At 29.5% G+C, this 24,263-nt stretch overlaps 1 protein-coding gene across 5 annotated transcripts in view; it reads right to left on the reverse strand.

Moving 5' to 3' along the window:
- Window positions 1-5,829: 5,829 nt before the first annotated feature.
- LOC143235397 (leucine-rich repeat-containing protein 45-like) overlaps window positions 5,830-24,263 on the reverse strand; it is a 67,345-nt gene continuing 48,911 nt past the window's right edge. For 3 of the 5 annotated variants that reach the window (XR_013019160.1, XR_013019158.1, XR_013019161.1), the window contains 10 exons: window positions 22,168-22,279; window positions 19,342-19,412; window positions 18,772-18,864; window positions 18,226-18,318; window positions 14,570-14,635; window positions 12,264-12,371; window positions 10,309-10,402; window positions 8,450-8,651; window positions 6,503-6,578; window positions 5,830-5,959 (listed from right to left, as the gene is read on the reverse strand). Coding sequence is in view for 1 of the 5 variants with exons in the window: in XM_076473526.1 (XP_076329641.1) it covers window positions 8,458-8,651; window positions 10,309-10,402; window positions 12,264-12,371; window positions 14,570-14,635; window positions 18,226-18,318; window positions 18,772-18,864; window positions 19,342-19,412; window positions 22,168-22,279 (831 nt within the window). In the remaining 4 variants the exon portion in view is untranslated. Of the gene's footprint in view, window positions 6,579-8,362; window positions 8,652-10,308; window positions 10,403-12,263; window positions 12,372-14,569; window positions 14,636-18,225; window positions 18,319-18,771; window positions 18,865-19,341; window positions 19,413-22,167; window positions 22,280-24,263 lie in introns of all 5 variants that reach the window. The other 2 variants (XR_013019159.1, XM_076473526.1) reach the window with 2 other exon arrangements.

Consider the following 24,263-nt stretch of genomic DNA (forward strand, 5'->3'; position numbering starts at 1 on the left):
ACTTAAACACAGTATTAATGGCCCTTAGATGAATTAAGTTTTATTTTTTTTAAAGATACATTATGGGTAAACTGTGAGAGACATTTATTGTGAATGCAAAACAACTTGGAAATACACTTCATCATGATTACAATTACAGAAAAATAAAATATACTAATGTTAAAATTAATATAAAACTAAACAGTATTACTTTTATTTCTGCTTTCTTAAGATGGACAAGGTAATTCTATTAATACATTTTAGTTATTACCACATTATTTTGGCTATTAATAATGCATAATAACTTACCTTTTGGGTTTTGAGGATGCTGCAATTGTTTTTAACCTATGTTTATAATAAACCAGTCTTTAAATTATACATATTTACATTTTGATTTTTATCATTTCTGTCAAGCTATTTTTGATAAAACTAGATGTCTGAATCAAGATGTTTTTATAAATTTTTACAAAAACTAAACCTTTTTTATCAGTCATTGAGACAAGTATTATCATCATAAACATATTATCATATGTTTTCCAAGGTGAAAAAGTATGTTCAAAAAATAAAAATGATTGAATAACATAGTGTTTGATCGTAGACAAATGTACATTTTTAATTAATATAAATTCTCAAGTTTTTACAAACTCACTATTTTATTGTAACGATCAGATAATGAATTGTTTACAGCTAAGCTTATTGTTGTTTGTGTGTGAATAGTATTTTTTTTTACAAATTGTAAAATTTTCCATGATTATTTGAATGCAGATAATAATTATAAGATGTTATAATATGAACCTGCCATCTTAATTTTGAAATACCTTTATTTAGTTAGTTTTGCAATTACTTCTAGAGATCACTTTTGAGCTAGGTTCTGATGACCTAAGATACTCTTCTCTGTTTATTAGTGTTATAATTTTTCTTTAAAAATTAATATAGTACTAAGAATATGCTGATATATCTTATACTCTTCTGTGTCACTGACTTTTTTGAAACTTACTCTTTACAAAAGTGCCTTCGGATGATTTTGGCAAAAGAATTATGGCACTTAAATAGTTACAACACTGGTCAATATATGTTTTTAATAATGGTACAACTTCACAAAAGTTAAAAAAGTATACTTTAATCCAATTTTTAACAATGCTGTGCTCATTACAGGATAAAAACTGTTCAGTTAAGAAAAGAGTATATAGTTAAGCTTACAGTGTATTGTTAATATAACTGTAATGAAATGCACTGAATGAACTAACTTAAATAATTTATAAATTACTGGTACACTGTATTTTGAGACATAGCATTCAAATAAGTAATTTACCATAAAACTGACAAACAACTGTGCAGTTAATTAGTTACAGTAACATAACATTCGATAATGTGTATACCAGTGGGAGATTGTTTTAATATTTCTTTATAAGTATACAGTTTCCAAAATGATGTAATACTCTCTGTAGGTAGCAAGATGCAACAAAAACTACATCAGTTGCAAACTTAGAATCAACTTTAACATTTACATATCTGTAAAAATAAGTTTCATGGAAGTAATAAGTTGTAGTTGTATATATTTTAAATCCAGTGATTTTAAAGAATTATCAATATTTCTTACCATAAGAATATAAAACTGATGTAATTCAGAGGGAAGTACAATTAAGCAAGATTGGTCGCTCTTGCTATATTCACGAGAAATAAAACAATTTTTAATTATTTGTGTAAAGGAATGTCCATGGATTCTTGTTTAGCACCAAAGCAAAGAAAACTTTGTTCTTTTCTGTCCTGTCTTCCATAATGGAGCATAGTTTGTTTCCTAGTGTATGAACAATGTAATATTTGCTCTGGAATAATATTTCATTAAATCTTTTTCTGTTGTAAATGTTTTCCCTTTTTTAAAATTCTTACCAACTTGTGTGATATATTCAAGAAAAACTGCAATTTTTGTATTCTTTACAATAGGTATTTGTAATGGGCTGGCCATAAATTTCAAGTATAAACAAAGAGAAACACACACCACTTGTTTTAAAGTAATATATCAAAAACAAATCAAGCATATATACAGATGTTCATTACACTGTTGGTTATCACAGTTGTATCCACAACTGCAAATGTTCTTTCAGTCTTTTTCTGTTTGGTTTCTCCAAACATCTACTAGCTGGTATATTGCTAATCACCAAATCATAGATGGGTGCCTCCATACACATGGCCTTAAGGTCTTCCAGATAGTACAGTGTTATTCACCTTTATTTTTGCTTAGGGAAGCTTTATCACTATCCCATCAATTAGTAAACACAGATGTGCCTTGCCCATCATCTGCTCATCAGATAGTAGATACGTTCTCACTGCTGTACCAAGTATCTTGTAGAACTTTTATTTTCTTGTCCATGACAAAGTCTCCACCTATTGACATGTTATGGCAAATTGGCATTGCTCAACCATTTGCTAAGTTTAATTGACCATTGATTATGCACTGTTTAATCATGGTGATAGCAATTCTTTACTTTAGTGAATCTGACAAGTTGTCTTCATTCCGTTTCTTCTGGCAGCAGCACTTATGATAATGTTCACTCTTTTCTTGCTAGCTACAGCTCCTTTATTTTGAGATTTCTGCTGCTTCTTGTTGGAACAGACTTTTATTCATTCACAGTGTGCACCATTTGTGGCAAGCATAACATCTCTTCTCCCTTTTGTCTATTGGTTTCTAGTCACTTTTGTGCTTCACGTTGGTTCACACCCTGTTCTTGCTGATATTCAAAACCAACTGGCCCATTTCTCTTTAACATCCACTTCTATCCAGTTTTTCTGGATACCAGGCCATGTTGATATTCGCGGGAACGAGCTTGCCGACACAGCAGCTAAGTCTCTCTGCTCTGGCACTATCACCACTGTGCCTGACCCATACATGAAGTATGATCCTGTATTTAAAGCTCGGCTCCGTGCCAGCTGGCAGTCGACTTGGAGTGAGCAATGCGAAAACAAGCTTTTTCAAATAAAACCCTCTATTGGACTTTGGCCGTCTTGCTTCCATAAGGATCGGAAAGAGGAAGTTCTTCTATCTAGGCTATGCATTGGTCACAGTTTTTTAACTCATCATTTTCTTTTATCTGGAACTGATGCACCAGTGTGTAGTTTGTGTAACACTCAGATCACAATAAGCCACATTTTTCTTTCTTGTCGTCATTAGGACTCTCAACGACAGCAGCATTTTAAACATGTTTTGTCCCAAGATTTGTCCATAACGTTAGACAATGTTATTGGTGATGGTGACACTGTTCATCTTGGTAATGATTTTAGTTTTTTAAATGCCATTAATCTTTTTAATACCATTTAAGTTTTTTTAATTTATACATTACACCTTTTAATGTGGCTCCCTATTAAAAATCACAGTTCATGTAGTTTGATTTGAAATTAGAAACTGGCCATAATATTAAATAACTCAAAACCAGGACTGGAAAGGCCAACTTCAGGTGACTAATGCTGCTGTTTGAACTACTCAGTCATCCTGGCGAGTTATTATTATAATCTTGCTACATGTCTTTTAAAACCTTTTTATTACTTTCCTTTTTGAAAATGGCCATGGCATCAAGTAACTTGGAAACAGGACTGGAAAGGCCAACTTCAGGTGACTGATGGTAGTTTTTATACTTACATATTAGTCTTCCTGGCAAGTTATGATTATTACAGTTGTGCTACAGAAAGTCCTTTACAACTTGAATTACTGTAGTTTTTCTCTTGATGTTGTTGACTAGATGAAAACATTGATTTTATGCTATTTATGTGTTTTTAAACTTTGTTTTGTTTTACTAAATTTACTTTTAACTTTTTACCAGATGTTTGGTGCAGATAGCCTAGCTGCTTTGTGCCATATAACACTAAACCAACCAACCAAACAGTCTAGTTACTTTTGATGGTATCCTGCTTCTGGTCAGCTACACCTGTATCAACTGTCTCAGACTTGCTAGTTGTACTACCTCCATGGACTTCCATATATTGTTCTGACATATTGTTCAACTCATTCATGCCCTTTAGGAACCTGTCAGCAAAGCACATTATCATGAACTGTTAACATCTGCCAGTCCTTGAAATCTGTCTTCAGACTTGGCCATATCAGTCTATTGCTGTAGATGTGCTACAAACAGAAATGCAGTTTCTCCAGTGTCAGATTTGACTTTGAACTTCCAACAAAAGCTTTCCTCAGTAAGTTCATAGTATTTAAGCAAGGTCATTTTTAACTTGCCATAGCATCTCCTGATGTAATTCATCCCTCACATACACTTTTAAGCCTTTCCCTCTGAGAAGGGGACTGAGACAGCTTGCCCAGCTGCCTTTCTTCCAGTACTAACATTGAGCAAATATTTGATACCTCTCCAGGAAAGCATCAATGCCATTTTCTGTTCATCAGATTTGGGAAGCTAGGGTTGGCTGGCCCTGATCTCATTATCATTATTGGGTCCTCTATTTTGGTTTTGGGTGAACTTTGCAATCTCGGTTTATGTTCTTATTGTTTCTATTTCCAGTTTCTTCTTTTCTTTCTCGACTTGTGTTTCATGTTCTTCTTTTCCATCTCTCCTCCATGTTAACACTTTTCTCTTTAGGTCTTTATCTTGTTTAACAAACTCTCATAGACTGCCATTTTTGAGTCCAAGCTGCTCATCCCTCTGTATTCACTTATCAAAGTGAGATGAAATGGTTTTATAGTGTGGTTGTGACTTCTACAATATTTTGTGCCACCACAACAGCTGTGTGTATGCAGACCTCTCTACTGCTGCTGTTGTTTATAATATTTTGTTACCATTTACCCCTGTACACCTTTGATGACTTACCATTGTCAGGTTTTGTAAAACTATTTTTATAGTAGGTGCATGTGAATTGTTGGGAATAAATTTCAACTATAGAAAAACAGCATTGTTGTCCACTTGTTTTAAAACTATATTAAAAATAAATCAAGTGTGTGTGTGTATTCATTACACTGTTAGTTACCACAGTTTCATCCAGTGCTTTAAATAATTCTCATTTTTATCAAAGGTCATACAGTTCAGTTACTTTAGAACACAACTGACAAGTCGATTTATTCTTATATACGCTATCATAATTCCACTATAAATTTTTTCACCATACAATCTTTATCATTAAACTCATGATCACACAGTCTAGAACATTTTGCATAAAACTAGATATTCTGATACAATAATACTCAATTGAACAAGACAGTTTTTATAATCTCACAATAGTGAGATTAAATTCATAAACTGAACCACATAACATATGATTCATAAATAGTTATGTGAACAAGCCTGCTAAATAGCTAAATATGCCACCTGCACTATACAAACAAGATAATTAAAAAGTGTTAACTTAAAAAGGAAAATAGTGATTATCAAAAAAGTTTAGAAACAAATTGAATCAGAATGCAAAGATTTGATTTTCAAGACTACACCTAGGATTTTTTTTTAAAAGCAAACTAAGCTGGAAATAGTATCACGTTATTTTTTCAAGCTATAAATTCCTATTTTGACACAATGTCTACAGTAATTATCAAATTTAGTGGAGTCAAATTCCCCTTTTTAAATTTAAAAATTTTAATTATTTTGTTTCTGAAGTTTCTTTTATGAATAGTAAATTTTAAACTAATGGTGCATATCCATTCAGTTGAGTGTGATGTTTTTAAACTGTTTACTGCAACATTGGCTCCCCCTCCCCATCCAACCATTATTTACTGAGCCAGTTGATTTTCTGCTTAGGGTTTCAGTTAACAAGAGAAGTACAGAAATCAGTAGAATAAAACACTACTCTCAAGAATATAGAAATCTTCTATGGTAATCATCTACTGTTAGAAAACTCACAGAAAAAAAAATACAACAAGGACCTCAAGAAATGATGAATCTTTAATGTGGTAATTTCCAAATCATGCACACTATAAGCTGCATAAATAATTTTCACATAAATTGATATTTTTCAATGGCAGAAAGTGAAGGGCTTAGAAAATTCTTCAGAGCTGAAAAATGAAGATACTCCAATTAATGTCAAAATACCTTGTAACATACTCAATACTGCATTCATTACTATTGTCTATAAGTCGGTAATATGTTCATAGTCGTTTTTTATTTAGTGGCTAGTAAAACTATAAGCAATAATAATAAGGCTGAATACATCTTTATAAATATACACATTGTTTACTGTAATAATATGAAGAATTACAACTAATATAAAAAGGAATATTTTCAACAAGTAAAAGAGTGTTTGAATGGCTTTGAAGAGCTTACATTGGTAGTGAGGAAGATCTTAGAAATTTTTATAGGATGGAAAGTTCGACTTTGCAGGAGTTCATTTAGTAGCTGTACATGTATAAATGTTAGCAAAACAAATCTAGTCATCTTTGCTGTAGGCTTCAAAGAGAAATTTGGTCAGTAGCAACAACAAAAAAAAACTGATAAAATCATTAATAAATTTTGAATTTTATCTAACAATTGGAAAATCAACTTCTTTCAGTCTTAGCTATTAAGATAGGTCTTGAATGTTGTTTCAAGAACAAACTTACCTTTTTAAGGTGGTTTCTGCCTGTATGCTCTATTAGGATTTTTGTAAAATTCCTGGGTGAATCCTTTTATGAACCACTATATTAATCATAAAGTTCACATTAAACATAAACTGTTGTGTATGTCTCAGAAAAATATATAACAAATGTCCTTTACCAAAGATTTATCATAGTTAAATATCAACTCTATTACACACTATAAGACAATTATAACAGAAAACTGAAGATAACCATCAGAACAGTAATAAAATGAATTATTAAATAACCCTAGGAACACAAGTAAAATCACAAACACAGAATAAACTCTTTAAAAAGAATCATGAAATATACAAAGTCAACTTTTTAATAATATAACAAAAATTACAGTGAAAAAATAATTTAGCCAAATTCAGAATAAATCAAATTTAAGAAAAATAAAATAACTAAGAAATTCAGATACAATACAAATGAAAGCAAACAAACACTTTAATCACACACAAAAAAATTACAATGAATTGAAATACATTGTTTGTTTTTGAATTTCACGTAAAGCTACTCGAGGGCTATCTGCACTAGCCATGCCTAATTTAGCAGTGTAAGACTAGAGGGAAGGTAGCTAGTCATCACCACCCACTGCCAACTCTTGGGCTACTCTTTTACCAACGAATAGTGGGATTGACCATCACATTATAACCCGCCCGTGGCTGAAAGGGCGAACATGTTTGGTGCTACTGGGATTCGAACTCGCAACCCTCAGATTACGAGTCGAACGCCTTAACCTACCTGTCCATACCGGGCCAATATACTATGTACAACTATTTTTAACATTAAATAATGTTTTATGTATTAGAATGGAAGAAGGTGCAAAGTCGATTTTTCAGTTAAAATAAAAGTTCTTTTAAAATTACCTGGACTGTGTCATTCTTTTAGCTTTATTTTAAAAATTCACGTAACGTGCTGCAAAATACCTTTTAACATAGATTATGTTAGACACAATTATCATTGTCAATACCCTTTAACAATGAAAACTTGTACCTAAGTAACAGTCACCTCAAAATTCATAAGTAATAACAATAGTGATATCGTATATATCAAAATATTCAATAATTATTTAAGACTTTTTTTTTAGTGTTCTCAATGGAAAATTAATGAATTCCTATAAAATGTGCATTTATGCAAACATTGTTTTATGCAAAGTGTTTTAAAAAATATATCAAATTATTATGGATTAATCCTGACACAGTATTAGGCAATGGAAGCTTTCAGGTACCAATTTACTAAATAGTAGTAACTCATGTTGGTGCTAAATACCAAAAGAACAATAAAATTATCTATATTTAAAAAAAAATGTTTGTTGATTGTTTAAATTCCAAAATGTATTTGTACAGCAAAAAATTAATTGCAAATTAAATCTTTTTCATATGTCAAAGATAGATATAAACATAAAACATAAATTGAAGAGTTCAAATTCAAATTGACTCCTAAAAATGTATATTAATTTATATTCTATTGCTCTTTTATTTCAAGAGTTTTACAGACTGTAATTCAGTAGCTTTCAAGAGGTATACCTACCTCCATTGAAGTAGTTCTTAAATTTCTGGCATAAGAACCTATGTACTTGGAACCATATGGCTCCAACATCATTATAGATATTGTTGAAAACCATTTTTCTGGTATACTGAATGAAACAAACTTAGCATAACAAGATTCAAGTATTATTGGCAAAATTAAAGTTGACATTCATTTTAATTTTCAAACTATTACAACTACCAACTGTATTTTAACATTGTCAACTTCTTTGACTCACACCTATTAAGATGGACCACAAAGATTTAATATTATCAGATCTTTCAATACAAATTGATTAGTTGATTTGACTCAAACCTTAGCTGCTAACTTTCGTCATACTACTTTGTAGCTACTGACTGATCATTATGATAAAGATCCTCAGTGCCAGTGAATCATGATCACCTGTTGGGTCAGTGGTGTGGATTTAATGGATCTAACCGTTCACTAAAATAACTTTTTAATGCTGATTGCAATACTGCAGCTCTCTGGACTTCATTATCCTGGATATGTCTGATCTGGTCATCCCGAGCTCTCACTTGTTTTGCAAGACTTCTGATTTCTTGTTCTTTTTCTGTTACCTCTTCTTGATGTTTCCGAACATTTTCTGAAAGGTGAATAAATTAGCTCCTAAATTTGTTTTTACTATACATGGAAAAACAGTAGAAAATAAAAACCTGTAAATCAATATACATCTTTTTTAACCAAAAAAATGTAATTAATTTAAAATGGTACTGTTTCTATGTAAAGTATAATAATTTTTTTTGTACTATAATACACTATCTATTTGAGATGGTTTATTGTAAGAAAAAACATGTTATCTATATCAAATCTTTTTGTTTAATGCAAATTCCCATGGATCCTCAAACTCCACCTGACGAATTAAAAGTTTTATATAGAACTTTTATATGTAGAACTACATATAGAACTTTTAAAACCAAATACACCAATAATGAATCCTTTATACAATATAAATTTTATGTTATAGAATTTATATAACCTACTGTTTTCAGATGTTTCAAAAATGGCAAAAACCTACCAATAAGCAACAAAAACAATATGATTCCTAACGTCCCTACTAAAACTTTATTAAGGATTAAGCTGTACAGCAAAAAATGAATCATAAATTAAATCTTTTTCATATGTATCATCATACGTCAAAGATAGATATAAACATAAAACATAAATTGAAGAGTTCAAATTCAAATTGACTCCTACAAATGTGTATTAATTTGTATTCTATTGCTCTTTTATTTCAAGAGTTTTATAGACTGTAATTCAGTAGCTTTCAAGAGGTATACCTACCTCCATTGAAGTAGTTCTCAAATTTCTGGCTCAAAATTATCTTTGGCTATTTTAAAATCTAATAATTAAATAGTTAAGGAAGCATAACTATGCAGTTTTCAATATCTTATACCCCAACTCAAATATATTTTATTATCTCTTTTTTTTTTCACTCCGGTGAGTAGTGTCACATTGTAAAAATAGCAAAATATGTGCAAGAAAAAGCTTAATCAGCCATTTGGCATTCAGAAACCAACACAGTTGAGAGTAGTGCAGCATAATTACAACTGCCAGTTCAGTAAAAAAGAAGAAGAAATGCATAATAGGTATGTCTAAACAAAACCAGATATTTAAACAATCAACAACACATTGATACATTATATAGTTTCTACCATCACATCATTAAACTACAATCAGTTATATTCTCAACAAAAATACTTAAATGTAGATGTTAATTTGCACTCAGAGTGATATTACAATGCTATTACATATACATGTGTCGAGATTAAAAGTATTAACATTACGGCCAAAGTTGTTCTGAGTTCATTATAATAGTTACAGAAACTACTAATATAAATTTAAGATAAATAGCAATAAAACTGGAGAGCTCTAAATACAGCTTGCAATTTAATGAAAATGGGTGTATAAAAAGGAATTACACCAAATCAAATTCTCTATCTAAAGTAATATTGAACAAGTAGGTTTATAAACTAAAATTTCATGTTCGAACTGAGCCAAGATGAGAAAAATACAAATCCTCAACTTTTTATATAATTTTGCCACATTGTATGATATATTTTGTGATGTGCCAATAGTAAGCACATAAACAATAAAAAGAGTTGGTATAGAAGGTCATAACAATAACAATAGTGTGTTAACTGTAGCAGTAGTTATAATTATTTCAATTTCTTACATGAATCATGTACAATAATTGTATTTAGATACTTTATTAATAGTTTTAAAAAATAAGAAATACTTACCCTCAATCAGTTTCTGTAGTTGGAAGACTTCCTGAACGTAATGTTTCACTTTAGTAGCTGCAACATGAATTTCCTCTTCTTTTCCAGCCAAATCCTATAAAGTATAAAACTAAATTGCACTGAAATGTCTCATTATTCTTACTTCCTTCCTCATTAATGTGTCTTTATAGGGCTGATACACAGACATGCAAAGTTTTAAAGCAGTAAAAATAGTAATGTTTCATGAAACATTTGTCACAATGGCCAACAATTTCACCCTGCCCCCATCCTTTTAAATTTTATTTCCCAAGCACTGGGACATTTTAAATATTTTTATATATTTGAAATTCAATGCCTTTTTCTTGCACATTAATACTATCATATTGTACTAATTATTACCAAGCTATTTACTGTAGAACAAGCATTCTTGCTATGTCTATCTAAACAGAAAAAATTCAAGATAATTTCTTACATACTACAGGCTATATCATCCATACAGATAGAAAGAATCAAAAGAAAGCTGCAGTTACTTTTGTCTCTCATCGATTTTAATATTGCTCATATCTGTTTGATCTTTAACTTGAAAGGGTTTGCCTTTTCTAACAGAGATCACAGTTGTGTAGGTAGTTCAACTGACCAACTAATGAACATGCACATAAAGTTGCATTCAGACTAATATCATGATCTAGAATTGGTCATAAAAGTAAAGATGGACAATAATTTATTCTTTGAAGTCTTCTCCAAAATAGAATAGAAAAAAACAACAACAACAACTCTAGTCTGTGCTGAAAAACTTTTGTCACAAACAAAGGTAAATGATGATAAAGAAAAACACCCAAACCAGAGGAAGATATTTCCTGGTATAAACAAAGAAACCCACGGGGCCAAGCCTTACAAACTGCAAACAAAAAGAGTCAATTCTCTCTGTAATTAAAAGAAAAGAAATTAGTCAAATTCCTCTTTAGTGTCAGGCACCAGACTGATCCCTCCAATGCTGAGACCTCTGAAACCAGATAAACTTCTCTACTTTATCAAGAAGATTAACATCATAAGCAGAACAGTTAATGCCAACAGAAATAGTAAAGCTCAGAAATAGGATAAAATGTCTATTGTACTTAGACTTGCAATGTTAGAGACGAGAAACTTAGAATCAAGGTAAAACCTTAATTCAGTAAAACACAAAAAGATCAAAGTAATAGAGACACTAACCTTTTTTACTTTGAAATGAAAATCTCAATAAAATAAAAAAATAATTAATTCAAACCAATAAATTAAAAACATTTAGAACTGGTACAAGGTGGTTCATGATTAAACTAGGCTCAGAATTAATACAGATGGGAATATACAAGTGGATAAAAACAAGTTAAGGGCAAATAACCACATGAGGTTTCACAAGATAAGGAATAGCAATGAAGGAAGAGAAAAGCAGTAGAAAGAGAGGATAAGAGTCAGTTTGGAAAAATGAAGAGAAATAGCTAGAGTAATAGAAATGAGCATATTTTATTTGAAGCCCTTATTACTTTAGTAATCAAATTTAGACAATTTTTCTTAAACACATAGTTAAAAGTTCTGCAATATTTGTATTTTCTTTTTTACAACGCCTTTCTTCCTAACACAGAATTTGTTCAAAAATAATTGAGGTGAGAAGAATCATAACTTGAAAAACAATATAGTCTATTTACTTGTATGCCATTCTAAAAAAAACATCAACTGTTAAAGTACATAAACTAGATTTAAAATATTTCGAATATCAAGGTTTCAAACTATTATTGTAAATTTACCTAACATGATTTTACTTTCTAAAGACACTATAACCGTGTCTTTGAAATTTTCAATAATTTTACATTTTCTCCTTCTAAAAGATCAAGTTAATACTTAAAGTAATATATATTACTGTTTTACTTTTGACAATTTTTTCTAAAATTCTTTTTTTTAAGATGTCTTAACAATCAACAAAAACTGTATTGAATAGTTACTTCTCTTTGTTTCTCTACAATTTTCTTCAGATTTTCTATCTCTGTAGACATAGTTTTCTTCTCTAACTGAAGTTCCTTAATTGTCTGTAACTGCTGCTGTGCATATTTCTATTTGAAAATACAGTTCACCTACTTTTATTAAATAATAAATTTAAGGTAATTTACTATTAATTTAGGTAAAGAAACATACAATTCATTTAATTAACTTTTACACTAGCTAATAAAATATGGTTTAAAAATATTTACATTGGAGCATATTTTAAAAAAAACTCATTTCACAAAATTCACACTAATAAGGTTTAGTGTCATTTCTTGTTCCAATAAAGAAAACTGTGAATAATAAAAATAATCTTTTTTGCAAGATAGTTGTAATTTTTATATCATATTTCTTACAATTTTGCACACACAAAAAAATCACCTATCATTTAGTGACATTTCCTATGTACTTATATCTAAGTTCCTAGATCTAGAAATAAACATCACTTTCCATTTTCAAAAACTGTGCCACCTTGTATATTATTAATTATAATTACACAAAATGCTAGAATTATTTTACTCTATTCTGATTTCTGTGCTTATAACATTACAAATCATTGTGAGGAAACTATATGCAAAAAGGTTGGTCCTTCAATAGTACTAATTTGCATAATTCACAGATGCATTCATTATAACCACTAGTTTATGATTTTAAACCCTTTTATTTTATAGGTTATCCATATGAAAGAAATAAAACATTTACATGTAATTTAAACATTTGCTCTACAGAATAGCAATCATGATTTAACATTTTAAATGTATTTACTATACTTGCTGTTATTTTGATTGTACTAATACTGTTCAATAATTAAATTTGTGCCTTGAAGAAAGTGGGCAGGTTTAGATTCATACCTTGTTCAAAATCAAAATTACTAGCATCAGCATATATTTTATACTTAACCAGCCAGAAAACTTCTTTATGTCTTATACATTAGATATCAGTATGATTTGCAGAAACAATGATTTAAACAAAAAATGTTTCTTTTGAATAGAATGAAACATGCTGCACTAAAAAATTTTTGAAAAATCTTAGATTTCTAAAATTTTAGGGGAGGTTGACAATAATTGCTAATGAGCTAAAAAACAGTTGAAAATTCCAAACAGTACTGTAATAGAACAACCAATTGATAACATTACCCAGAGATATTAATCCATTACATAAAAATACCACAAATTACTCAAATTGTTTTGTTAAACAGTCTCTAACTGGGTTAACAAAGGCATAAAAGATAATTATATATACAAACTAGTACTCACGCTTGGATTACTTTTCTATATTTTTTTACATTAGCTCTTTTCTTGGATAATATATGTAAATATTAAATGTTAAGCAGAAAAAAATAATTACCAATTTAATTCATTCTGCTGGATTTAAATTCTAGTTTATTAAAATGTCATATTTCAGCCATACAAGACAAGAAGAAGTATATCAGTGAAATATTCTTCAATTGTACTTTCTCAAGATATTAATAATCCTTCTTTAATAAATCCAAACATGCAATTATAAAATAAATCTTTTCATCAATTAAAAGTGCACTGCAATATTTGGTAAAATATTTTATAAAATATATAATATATTTGGTAAAATATTCTATGCAAATCTGTTCCATTCTTTAATAACTTAATAAAGCTAAAGGTTTAAAAATAACTAATTTTGTATTTTTATGATACGAAATTTTTAATAGTACTACTTAAAATATGTACAGGTAAAATATTATTTTGTCACTTGAGTTCACCTTTCTTTAATAGATATATTAATGACAAAGATTTTGATACATTGTTCCTTCATGTATTTTTTAACATTGCTATAACTTGAAAGCCCTAAGAAAATAAAATCCAACATATAATATTCCTGAAAAAAAGCAATAGATTTGATTAACATTCTGTTTATTTTTATATAGGTACTTGACTCCATTATTATTATGCAATGTGATTGAACAAATTGATTGCAGAATCATCATTTTATAATTAAAGCTAACAAGGTGAAATAAAGACGAGCTAGAGAGGTGAAAAAAACAAATATTGGATGCTATAAGAGTAGTTAAGTATTAAGCATGAGATGAACTACAAAAGTTTGGAGGTAAAATAATAATAATAAATATGAATCAGCCCATTTTAAGCTAAATCCTTTCATGCTTTTGTAATGTGAAATCAAGTATCCACATTTATTTTTTTTGAAGTTGAAGAATTTTTACATTATATTTCTCAACAACAACAAAATATTGATGAAGAGTCTGTCCATGATTTTAAAGAGACTAAGTGTTATGTACCTCCTGATTTTCTTTTGCTTCTTCTATCATTTTCACTTTTTCTTCAAGCCAACTGACACGTTGTCCCTGAAGAAAAATAATGGCACACACAACATGCAAATTTGTTAAAACATAGCTGAATAGAAAGTAGAGTGAAATGTAATAAAACTGCTACAAAACACTCCAAAAATTTATTGCTATAAAATTTTGAGAATCACTACTCTAAGATTTTAAAAGATAACACAACATTTTTATAAAAGAGAAAAAATATAAATTACAATAAAAAATCTAATGTCCCAAACTTCAAACTGCATGGTATCTTCAAAATTATAATACATTTTTCATCTGTGACATTCAGGAACCAAGGAATGCCATCCACACAAAATCAGAATCATAAATAATTCACTGAGTCATTTTGTGTCAAAACCTATTCAAGCGATAATTGGAATAACGATCAAAATGCATTTTGTTGCTTGAATAGAAATAAAGATCAAATACATTTTTAAATCACTTTTTAAATAAGAAAATACTGCATTTAAATTCAATGTTACTCAAACACAACCTAATTCTTAGAATTATAAACATAGAAGTATGAGAGGAAATGAATAAATGCAATTTATTCAAAAATGAGAGATGAAAGGAAATAAATGGTTCTAATAATCAAAATATAGGACTCTTTAAAAGCTACAGCAATTGGAATGAGAAAACAGCTCAAAAAATGGCAACAGGATCATTACTGCAGTTCATTTCCTACATGAAGGAAAAGAGAAAACATTCAGAAAATGACTAGAGTACTACTAAAATAGAAGATATTATTCAAGATTTTTATTCACTGTACCTTCTTTCTTCGATCCACATTAGACATGTTCAAAAGTATGAGGATTTGGAAGGAGATTATTCTTGATGATGAGAAACCCACTTGAAATAAAAATGTATCTCAGAATGGTTGGTATGGGTATTAATACTTTTACTGATAAGCAGAGAACAATGTTTTGACCTTCCTAGGTCAGCTTCAGGTTGACAAAGAGTGTGGAATTACCTCAATAAGTATGTCCTGAGTAATTTCTGACTATCTTTGTGTTTGTAATGTTTCAACCAGTAAGTATCCATATCTTAATTTCTTTTATGAGCTTAAGATGTGGCAAACATTACTAAGCCCTTTAAAATGTAAAAAACAGAAATCTTAGAAAATAATGTATTTGAATAGTATGAGGCATTAACTGTGTCTATTGGCTTCTCTTTGTGGTTTTTATTTAAAAAAATATAAGAACAATTAAAAATAAATTCAGTGCCCATTATCAACAACTCAAAAGGATAGTAAAGGAACGTCAAGATTTTATAAGCACTATATTCAAACAATTGTATCAGAAATACTGTCCACTATACCTGCTGAGGATATGCAATACAGGTGCACATTTGACCATAACCACAAATAATCACATGAATTACCCTGAGAGAGCCACACTAGAGCCTCCTACCTACAGGAGTTTAAGGCCAACATGGTCTATTGCATTCAACCATCAGAATCCTCTTTTGCCTTCCACAGGATGCTACACATTGCAAATAAATGGATAGGTTTTTATATTACAGAATAGGTAAGCTGCCTCAGAACCTACAGGAATCCCCATCAAAGGGCTTGGTTTAGAATGTGTATCAAAAGATGAAAGCCAGCATAAGTGCATAAGAATCTAATGGCAAAGAAATGGCAGAGATGTTTATTAGAATCCAAATGATTCTGTCTCAAAAAAAAGATCAAACAAATAACTGTGAATATTAGAAAATGTTTCTCTTTTAAGCAGTCCACATCTTTGAGAGAATGGAACAATTAGGAAGCAATGACCTTGTCAATAGAGCATGGGAAGATCTACATCACAGATATCTATCAAAATCTTGAACCAAAAAGATTATAAAAGAAATAGTACAAAAAGTCAACAAAAGAAGTTGAAAGGAAAGAAACCAGTTTTTAAAAATAGAGGTTAATATCTTAGTTTGAAAGTTTAATGATTAGATAGGGTTACATACTTTGAAATATCAAACATTTATTACCCCCCAAAAAAACAACAAAAAAAAAACAAAAAAAAAAACAACAACAACAACTCTGAATCTCCTTGTATGTAAATGCTATCCATATAATTCTACCATAGTATTAGTCTGAATTTGTAACAAACTAACTCTGTTTGAGATTATGTGTCAAATTCAGCCTCAGATATTACTTTCTGAAGCAATCACTCTTAGAAGTTATGTAATTTTTCCTGTAATAATTATATTGCATACTAATTTACTTTATGTACAAAGTACTACTTTACAACTGTTACATGGAGCAAATGTAGTTCTAGATTCTTGTGGTCTAATTTATGGTTAGCCAACCACAAGGAAAAAGTGAAATGTTAAAACAATTTTGGCATTTTCAGACATGTTTCTAACTTGGAGAAACGAGACTTGCTGTTCATGTTTTAAACTTTTATCCATTACTTTTGCTAATCATGTGAGTTATCTTTACTTCACCCTTAAATATGGTTAATATTACTTTTTAACCGAATGCATCACAATGCAATAGTCATCAATGTGTAAGATTGTTCATTATTCTGTTTTCTCAAACAAATAAACTGTATATTTTTGTTTAAACTTCATACTGAGTCTTCTCTCTTTCATTCCCTCATAACAAGTCACAAACTATGTCCTCAAACTAGATTGTGTAGGTCAGGAAGTGTTTGTTAGGTTTATTCTTGAAGTACCATAAATGATAACCAAAAAGCACAGTAAAAAACAGCAAGTTGACATAAATGCTAAACATAGAGTATAAATCACTGAAACATTAATTAAAGAAATGTCAATTGTATGATTCCAAAAGTGACAGAAGACCTTCAACTTAGCATGGTATACATCCCTGGTAGAAAAGTGCAGCAAATTAAGAGGTTGGATCTTAAAACACAAAATACTTGGTATAGAAATAAATGTGTTGAGTAAGTTACCATGAAAACCTGGCACCATAAATAATGTAATTTTTAAATATGTCAATTAAGGATAAGAACAAAGTACACAGGAAAGCTTGGAGACATTTATTTGAGTCTTTTACACCTGATCTAGTCACAGGTTAAGGAAGTAGAAAGCACTTGTGTTTTGTTTTTTTTTCAACTGATCTAATCCTTCTTAATACTTTTATATACTTGTTTTCTTTCTTAAACTCTTCTATCAAATAATACAATCAATAATTTAGTGATGGCAGTTGAGGCAGCTATTGTAAACACTTAACTTAATGTAAATTTAAAATACTATGATATGGTTTTAGAATAGCTCTTAACTTCTTTTTTTGCAAATTTTGATGTTAAATGATTCACAAAATATACTTAAAAAAAGCAAACAAAACTGGATTACAGCTGATCTTGAGACTGGTAATTAAGTCGAAAATATTTTCAATAACTACTGACAAGAAACACCAACCCTAAATAAGGTAAGACAAGAGTATAGCCAAAAACACTGAATTTAGTAGGACCAGTGCCAATATTTGTCTAGAACATATGAAGGGAAACACACATACAAAAAGACATATGTATAAAATTTAGACCATATTAATATATTATGAAACAAAAAAAAATGAAATAAAATAACAAGCCTGGATACTAGAAAGTACATTTGTATACATTTGAAGGAAACAAAAATCAATTATGTACACATACCTCTTCTGATTTCCAGTGGAGTTTTTGCAAAGCCAACTGATCCTCAGCTTTACTTCGTTCTGCCATAAGTTGAGTGTTGAACTTTCCAACTTCCTGAGAACATTTGCAAAATTATATATTAATATATTACAGATAAGTATCAGTAAACTAAATGAATTCAGGAAAATACTGGAAATGCATTTAAAATATAGTGTTCTTGTAAACCTTATTGTAATACATGCACATTTACCTTTATGTGATTTCAACTATTGTAACTTAAAAGTTCTATAGTTAATTATCTATGTAGTGTCATTAAGGTGGTTTGGTTTTTCCGTTATCTTGTTTGGAGTCAAATTTTTTTCTCAAGCGAGTGGGTTTCTTTCAGTATTAATAATTATAAAGGTAACTAATGAGGTATGAAACTAATAAAAAGAAAAGTGAAACTGAAAAGAAGTAACTATCTTTCAAGCAGTGACTTAAAAATTAATCTCACACAAGTTTATTGCACAAAATTCAAAATATTCTATTTCCCAAGCTTTATAGTATACGAAATTTTCCAAATCTTACCTCTTCCAAAGAAGACCTCTGTGATATAAGCTTCTTAATATGTTCCCTTAAGCTGCTCTCCATAGCCTCAGCCTCAGTCCTAACTTTTGATAGCTGTACAAATAAAATATGATTAAACATTTCTAGTGACCATTAAATGTTAAGAATTCTTCTGTGACTGCATTACCAATGGTTCCCACCAAGTTACAAAAAACAGTTAAACGACTCAAAGAACCATTACATGTGTAACATTCTTCTGTTACATACATTACATATTTCACATAAAAGGAACCAAAATGGTTGAAATAGCTCAATGAATCATTACACACACATAACATTCTTCCATCACAAACGTTCTTCGTATCATATGAAACAAGATAATCAAAATTACTCAAATAATCATTACAAATGTATGACTGTCCTTTATGTGAAGCTCATTTCTTTCACTAACTGAAACCTAAACAATGCACTTCATTGACATTTGAAAACAAAAACACATCTATGCAGATGCAACATATCACTATAAAATATCCTTGTTCTTATTAAACATAATATTATTCTAAAGTATAAACCATTAAATAAAACAATTACATCCTTTTCTCTTAGTTGATCTGCATTCTGCAGCATAACTCTGTGCTGTTCTTTCAAAATTGACAACTGATCTAGAAGAAAAACAAAGAAAAAGGATATAAAACCAAAATCTAAGTGTTTCTCACCAAACTTTTCTCAGACCATAGATATGAGAAAAGAGTGTCATAAGTTTATAAATTATATTAACTGAATACCTTCTAAATTGATCTTATAAATATAAAGTTGTAACAATTACTCATATCAAATTAATCCTTTCTGAACCAAAGAGGACAGTCACAAATATTCTTTCTTCACAGCACAATAAACTTTGAACAAGCTTAGTAAATAGTTTCAGATTACAAAACTAACTAAAATCTGATTTAGTTTTTCTAACATTTTTATTTTGTGAACTTTTTTGGAATGTTTTAAAAACATTCAAAATACTTTCTTTAATTTTATAATTTCAATATTTTAATGTTGATCAGAATGTTGGTTGGTTTGGCATTTTATGGCACAAAGCAACTAGGCTATCTGCACCTAACATCCAGTAAAAAGTTAAAATTTAAGTAAAATTATTAAAATTTGTAAAAGGAATTAAGGAAAAACAAAGTTTAATTTTTGAATTAAAAACATAAATGGCATTAAACCCAATTTTTATATCTAGTTTACAGCAGTTGGAAAGAAGCTACAGTAATACAAGTTGTATAGGACTTTCTGTAGCTTGACCTCATGTCTCATGCATTAATTACTGTCCAAAAACTAACAAACTTCAATATGAAACTTTACCACATCCACCTTATTCACCAGATCTTTCTTATACAGATTATCACTTTTTTAAACATTTGGATATTTTTTAAAAGGAAAAAACGTTTGCAAACTGAAGGTCAATTAAAAGTACTTTCAAAGACTTCTTGCATCAAAGGATGTCCATCTCTATAAAGATGGCACTTATAAACTTACAACTCGTTGGTGGAAGTGTACTGAGTCTAATGGAGCCAATTTGAATAAATCAATTAAACAACAAAAAGATATACTTGTTTCACATTTTATTTTAAAAAGCTGACATTTCATATGCAACATCTTGATGGTTGACCACAAGTGCAACATGTCTCTTCAAAATATTTTACAAGGCCCTCTGCAGATATTATGCACACTTATTATATTCTTTGATAGCTGCTTTGGGTATTTCATTTTCTTGTGTAATAGCATTTCACTAGTCCATCTCTGCAAATTTGTGAAGTTCATGTTGATTGAATGAGCTACAATGTCATCAATAGGTCCATTCATATCTTTGGTAAATAAGCAAAACATGTGACAAGTGTTGCACTTGTATCCACATGATTCCCTTGAAACTCATGTGAAGTTTTATATTTCTATGCCACACTGTTTGTGAAATACGATGTGTTCAGCTGCAAAACTTTTTTTATAATCACCCTGCAAACTAAAACTCTATTACACCTGGCATCAAGGCTGAAATGAGATTGATTAAATTAATAAGCAATGAAGATTTTTGGGTCCTTTGACTTTTGATTAGAAAACAATAATTCATAATATTTTTTTTAAATAAAAACTTACTGTAATGAAAGTTATAGAGCCCAACATATAATCATAAAGTTATGTAACTTCTATTCTTACTAGCAGTATTGTCCATATTTGCATCATAAGTTAATCATTCTGGTTTCTTGAAAATATTCGTACATGTATTCTGTTATAAAATTCTGTTTAAATACTACATGATAAATTTATATAAACAAATTCCTACTTTTTCTTTTAAAGTTTTCCTATTTTTTTATAAATCACAACATTTTTGATAAATGGAAATGTATAATGCTTAAAATATCAATATCTGTCAAAATATAAACTGTGTTTTGTTTCTTTTTTTAGCATACAACTACACAATAAGTTATCTGCACTCTGTCCACAATAGGGAGCAATATAAACTAATCAGTCAAAAACATGCAAAAAACATTCATGTATAATATTTTTATAAAAAACAAATACTGTAACAGTTGATTTTTTTCAATGCATTCACTTGAAAATAGTTCTTTCTACAAGCTCTCCTTGTAAAAATATTCCTTTCTTCCTGATACAATGTTCTACAGGGTGTTCGGAAAGTCGCTGTGCACTTATATATTTATTAACAGACAAAACTGCATAGTGACTTTCCAAACACCCTGTATGTTGAGCCCTTCTTTATGTCTTTGAAAATTTCTACATGAAACCTGAAATTTTTTCTCAGGAAGAAAGAGAAACTCTAGGCAGGAGCACTCAAATAGAATTACTTTCATAAAAGATAACTGTCTTGATGAGTTTTGCTTATTTTACAGTTAAAGACAAAGATACATAATAGATTGCATGGCTGTTCTACCAAAGGTATCTTTTTATTGTTATAAGCCTTTAGAATTACAAGTGACCTACTAGAGGAGCTCTGATAGTACGAAAGATTACGTCTGAACAAAAACAAGATATTAACAAGCATCTCCTCACCATTTATTGTTCTGGGCTGTAAAGTTTAGCAACTTGTGTTATTTTGATGCTAAAACAGCAAAATGTAAACTGCAGAGTTGTATGTAGTACCTGAGCTGTTTTTGCTTCTATAAAATTCTCTATCTTATTATATAGTATTAGATTTATATAATAGGAAAAAGGAAATAGAATAAACATTTGCTAGTTAGTTAGATAGTTAGAAGAAATTTTGCATGATCAATCATATTTGGAACCCCATGAATTCAGGATAACTGCTTGAATAAAATAATCACACTAGTTATAAAGATTTTAATTAACTGAAAGTGCACCTGTATTCTGTATATTAGCTGTATATTGCCACTAAGCAGTTTAAAATCTTACCTTGGTGACTTTCTTCCATTTCTCTTATCTTTTTTTCATAATATTTCACTTTTATTTCCAGTTCTTGAACTCTTTCTTCAAGATTTTTTTCTCTCTGATGAACTTTAGTTACCTTGATGTAATGAATGAAATATACATCCCATCTCAAAAGATGTTTCATTTATCTCTTAGAAACACTTTCTCACATAATTGGAAAAAGTTTAATGCAGAAAGTTAAAATACTGATTGAATATTAACGTCATAATTTTTGTCAAAATATTAGGCCTCTTTTATAAAGTGTTTTGATCAAATATCCAAAAATGAAAAACAAAAATTTTAACTGTTGTAATACCATTACCCGAGATACATAAATGTAAGTATGAATTATACCAGTTAAGTGCTTTTCTAAAGTTTGTAAATCATTTATCAAAACAAAAACATATTATTTTCCATCTTTTAATCTGTTACTTGAAATAATGAGTAAATCACAAAATGCTTAATCTAGAATAACTGTAAAGTTTTATTTCTGATTTGCCATGTAACATGTTTGTTTGTTTCAAAATTTTCACGTAATGTTAAACAATATTACATGTAGCCTCCCTAATTTTGAACAAATACGCAAAAATGGAAGGCAGTTAATCGACAGCATCCACAACCAGCTCTTGTCTGAATAAACAGCAGGATTTGACCATCACTGTTATAGTAGTAACGTTGTTTATTGATAGCTAAACAGATTGTATGATGGTGCTTATTAAGAAGTTTAAATAATACAAAATAAGTTTGGAATGTTCACAAAATCTTGTGCCAAAAAATACAAATTAAAAAGAAAGAAGGAACAACCAAGCTTTTCATGCATGATGGTTGTTTTATAAATGGAATTAAAAGTTTTGACTGAGTTGTACATGTCAAACTTCAAAAAAGGTATACATTTCTAAATGGCCTGCACATATATCAAGATAAGAGTTAAAATTTCAGTTATATTGAATTTGCATAGGCATCCAAGAAAGGAAAAGAGCATAAAAATTCTGATGAACAATAAAAACATATTCCTCATAACACAATTACTTTCATAAAAAAAAAATAGCTAATTTTAGAAATAGCATGCAAATATGCTTAAGTTAATTTTAAAAGTTAAATACATTTTTTTACATAATTTATTAAGATTTTTTGTCTTGATAAAATCTGGTAGATCTAAAGCTATGATAATGTTTAGCAGGTAAAAATGTATGAGAAAATTGGTAACAGAATGTAAATAGCTTTAAGATACTTTTGGCCAGTAAAACTATGAAAAGTTAAGTATATGTATCCTTTTTTTAGTATGCTGAAGCATTTGTGAATGACTTCTGATCATTAAATAAAGTGGAATTAAAGTCATTAAAATATGTGCATGCATTTACATAAATATATATATATATATACACTCATCCTGGACATATCTTGACAGCATGACTGGATGATTTAAAGCATATTTCTTGTCAACATGATTAATTGTTTTACAGCATGTTTCTGTGAGGACGATTAGTTGTTTTATAACAAATTTCTTGTCAGCATGACTTGTGTTTATAGAATCCATGGATTATTTAAGGGACATGTGAACACTGTTCACAAAATCCTTCACTTAACTATTAGAAATGAGATTAAGAAGCATTATTTATATATATATATAACTGAATGCTCTTGGACATAAATTTGTCTTGTAATAAGGTTAATGAAAAACAGTTTTTTTTCTTTTCAGCACATCATATGTCTTATTAAAACATCCAAGATATCTCAGATATACCTTTTGTTAATAGAATTAAAAATTTTACAGATAATTTATTTTTGTTATTTTGTCAGCATACATATGTCACTCAAACATATTTTTGTCAAAGAAGACTTCATGAAGTCTAATAGTTTCTTCAGTATGGCTAAAAATATTGGATAGTCTTGTTAATTATCAGGATAATTGTTTCTTGTCACTTTCAGGAAGACAGAGATAAGTTTAGGATCAGTAAACATGTTCAATGGTATATTCTAATTATGACTGAAGGAAGTTCAACATGCTGTGCTGCTGGCCAGCATATTATCCATGAGCTTTACTTTTTACAGATAGGCTATACATAGCATGTAAACGAATT

The sequence above is a fragment of the Tachypleus tridentatus genome, chromosome 12 (genome assembly GCF_004210375.1).
Source record: "Tachypleus tridentatus isolate NWPU-2018 chromosome 12, ASM421037v1, whole genome shotgun sequence".
Lineage (NCBI taxonomy): Eukaryota > Metazoa > Arthropoda > Merostomata > Xiphosura > Limulidae > Tachypleus > Tachypleus tridentatus.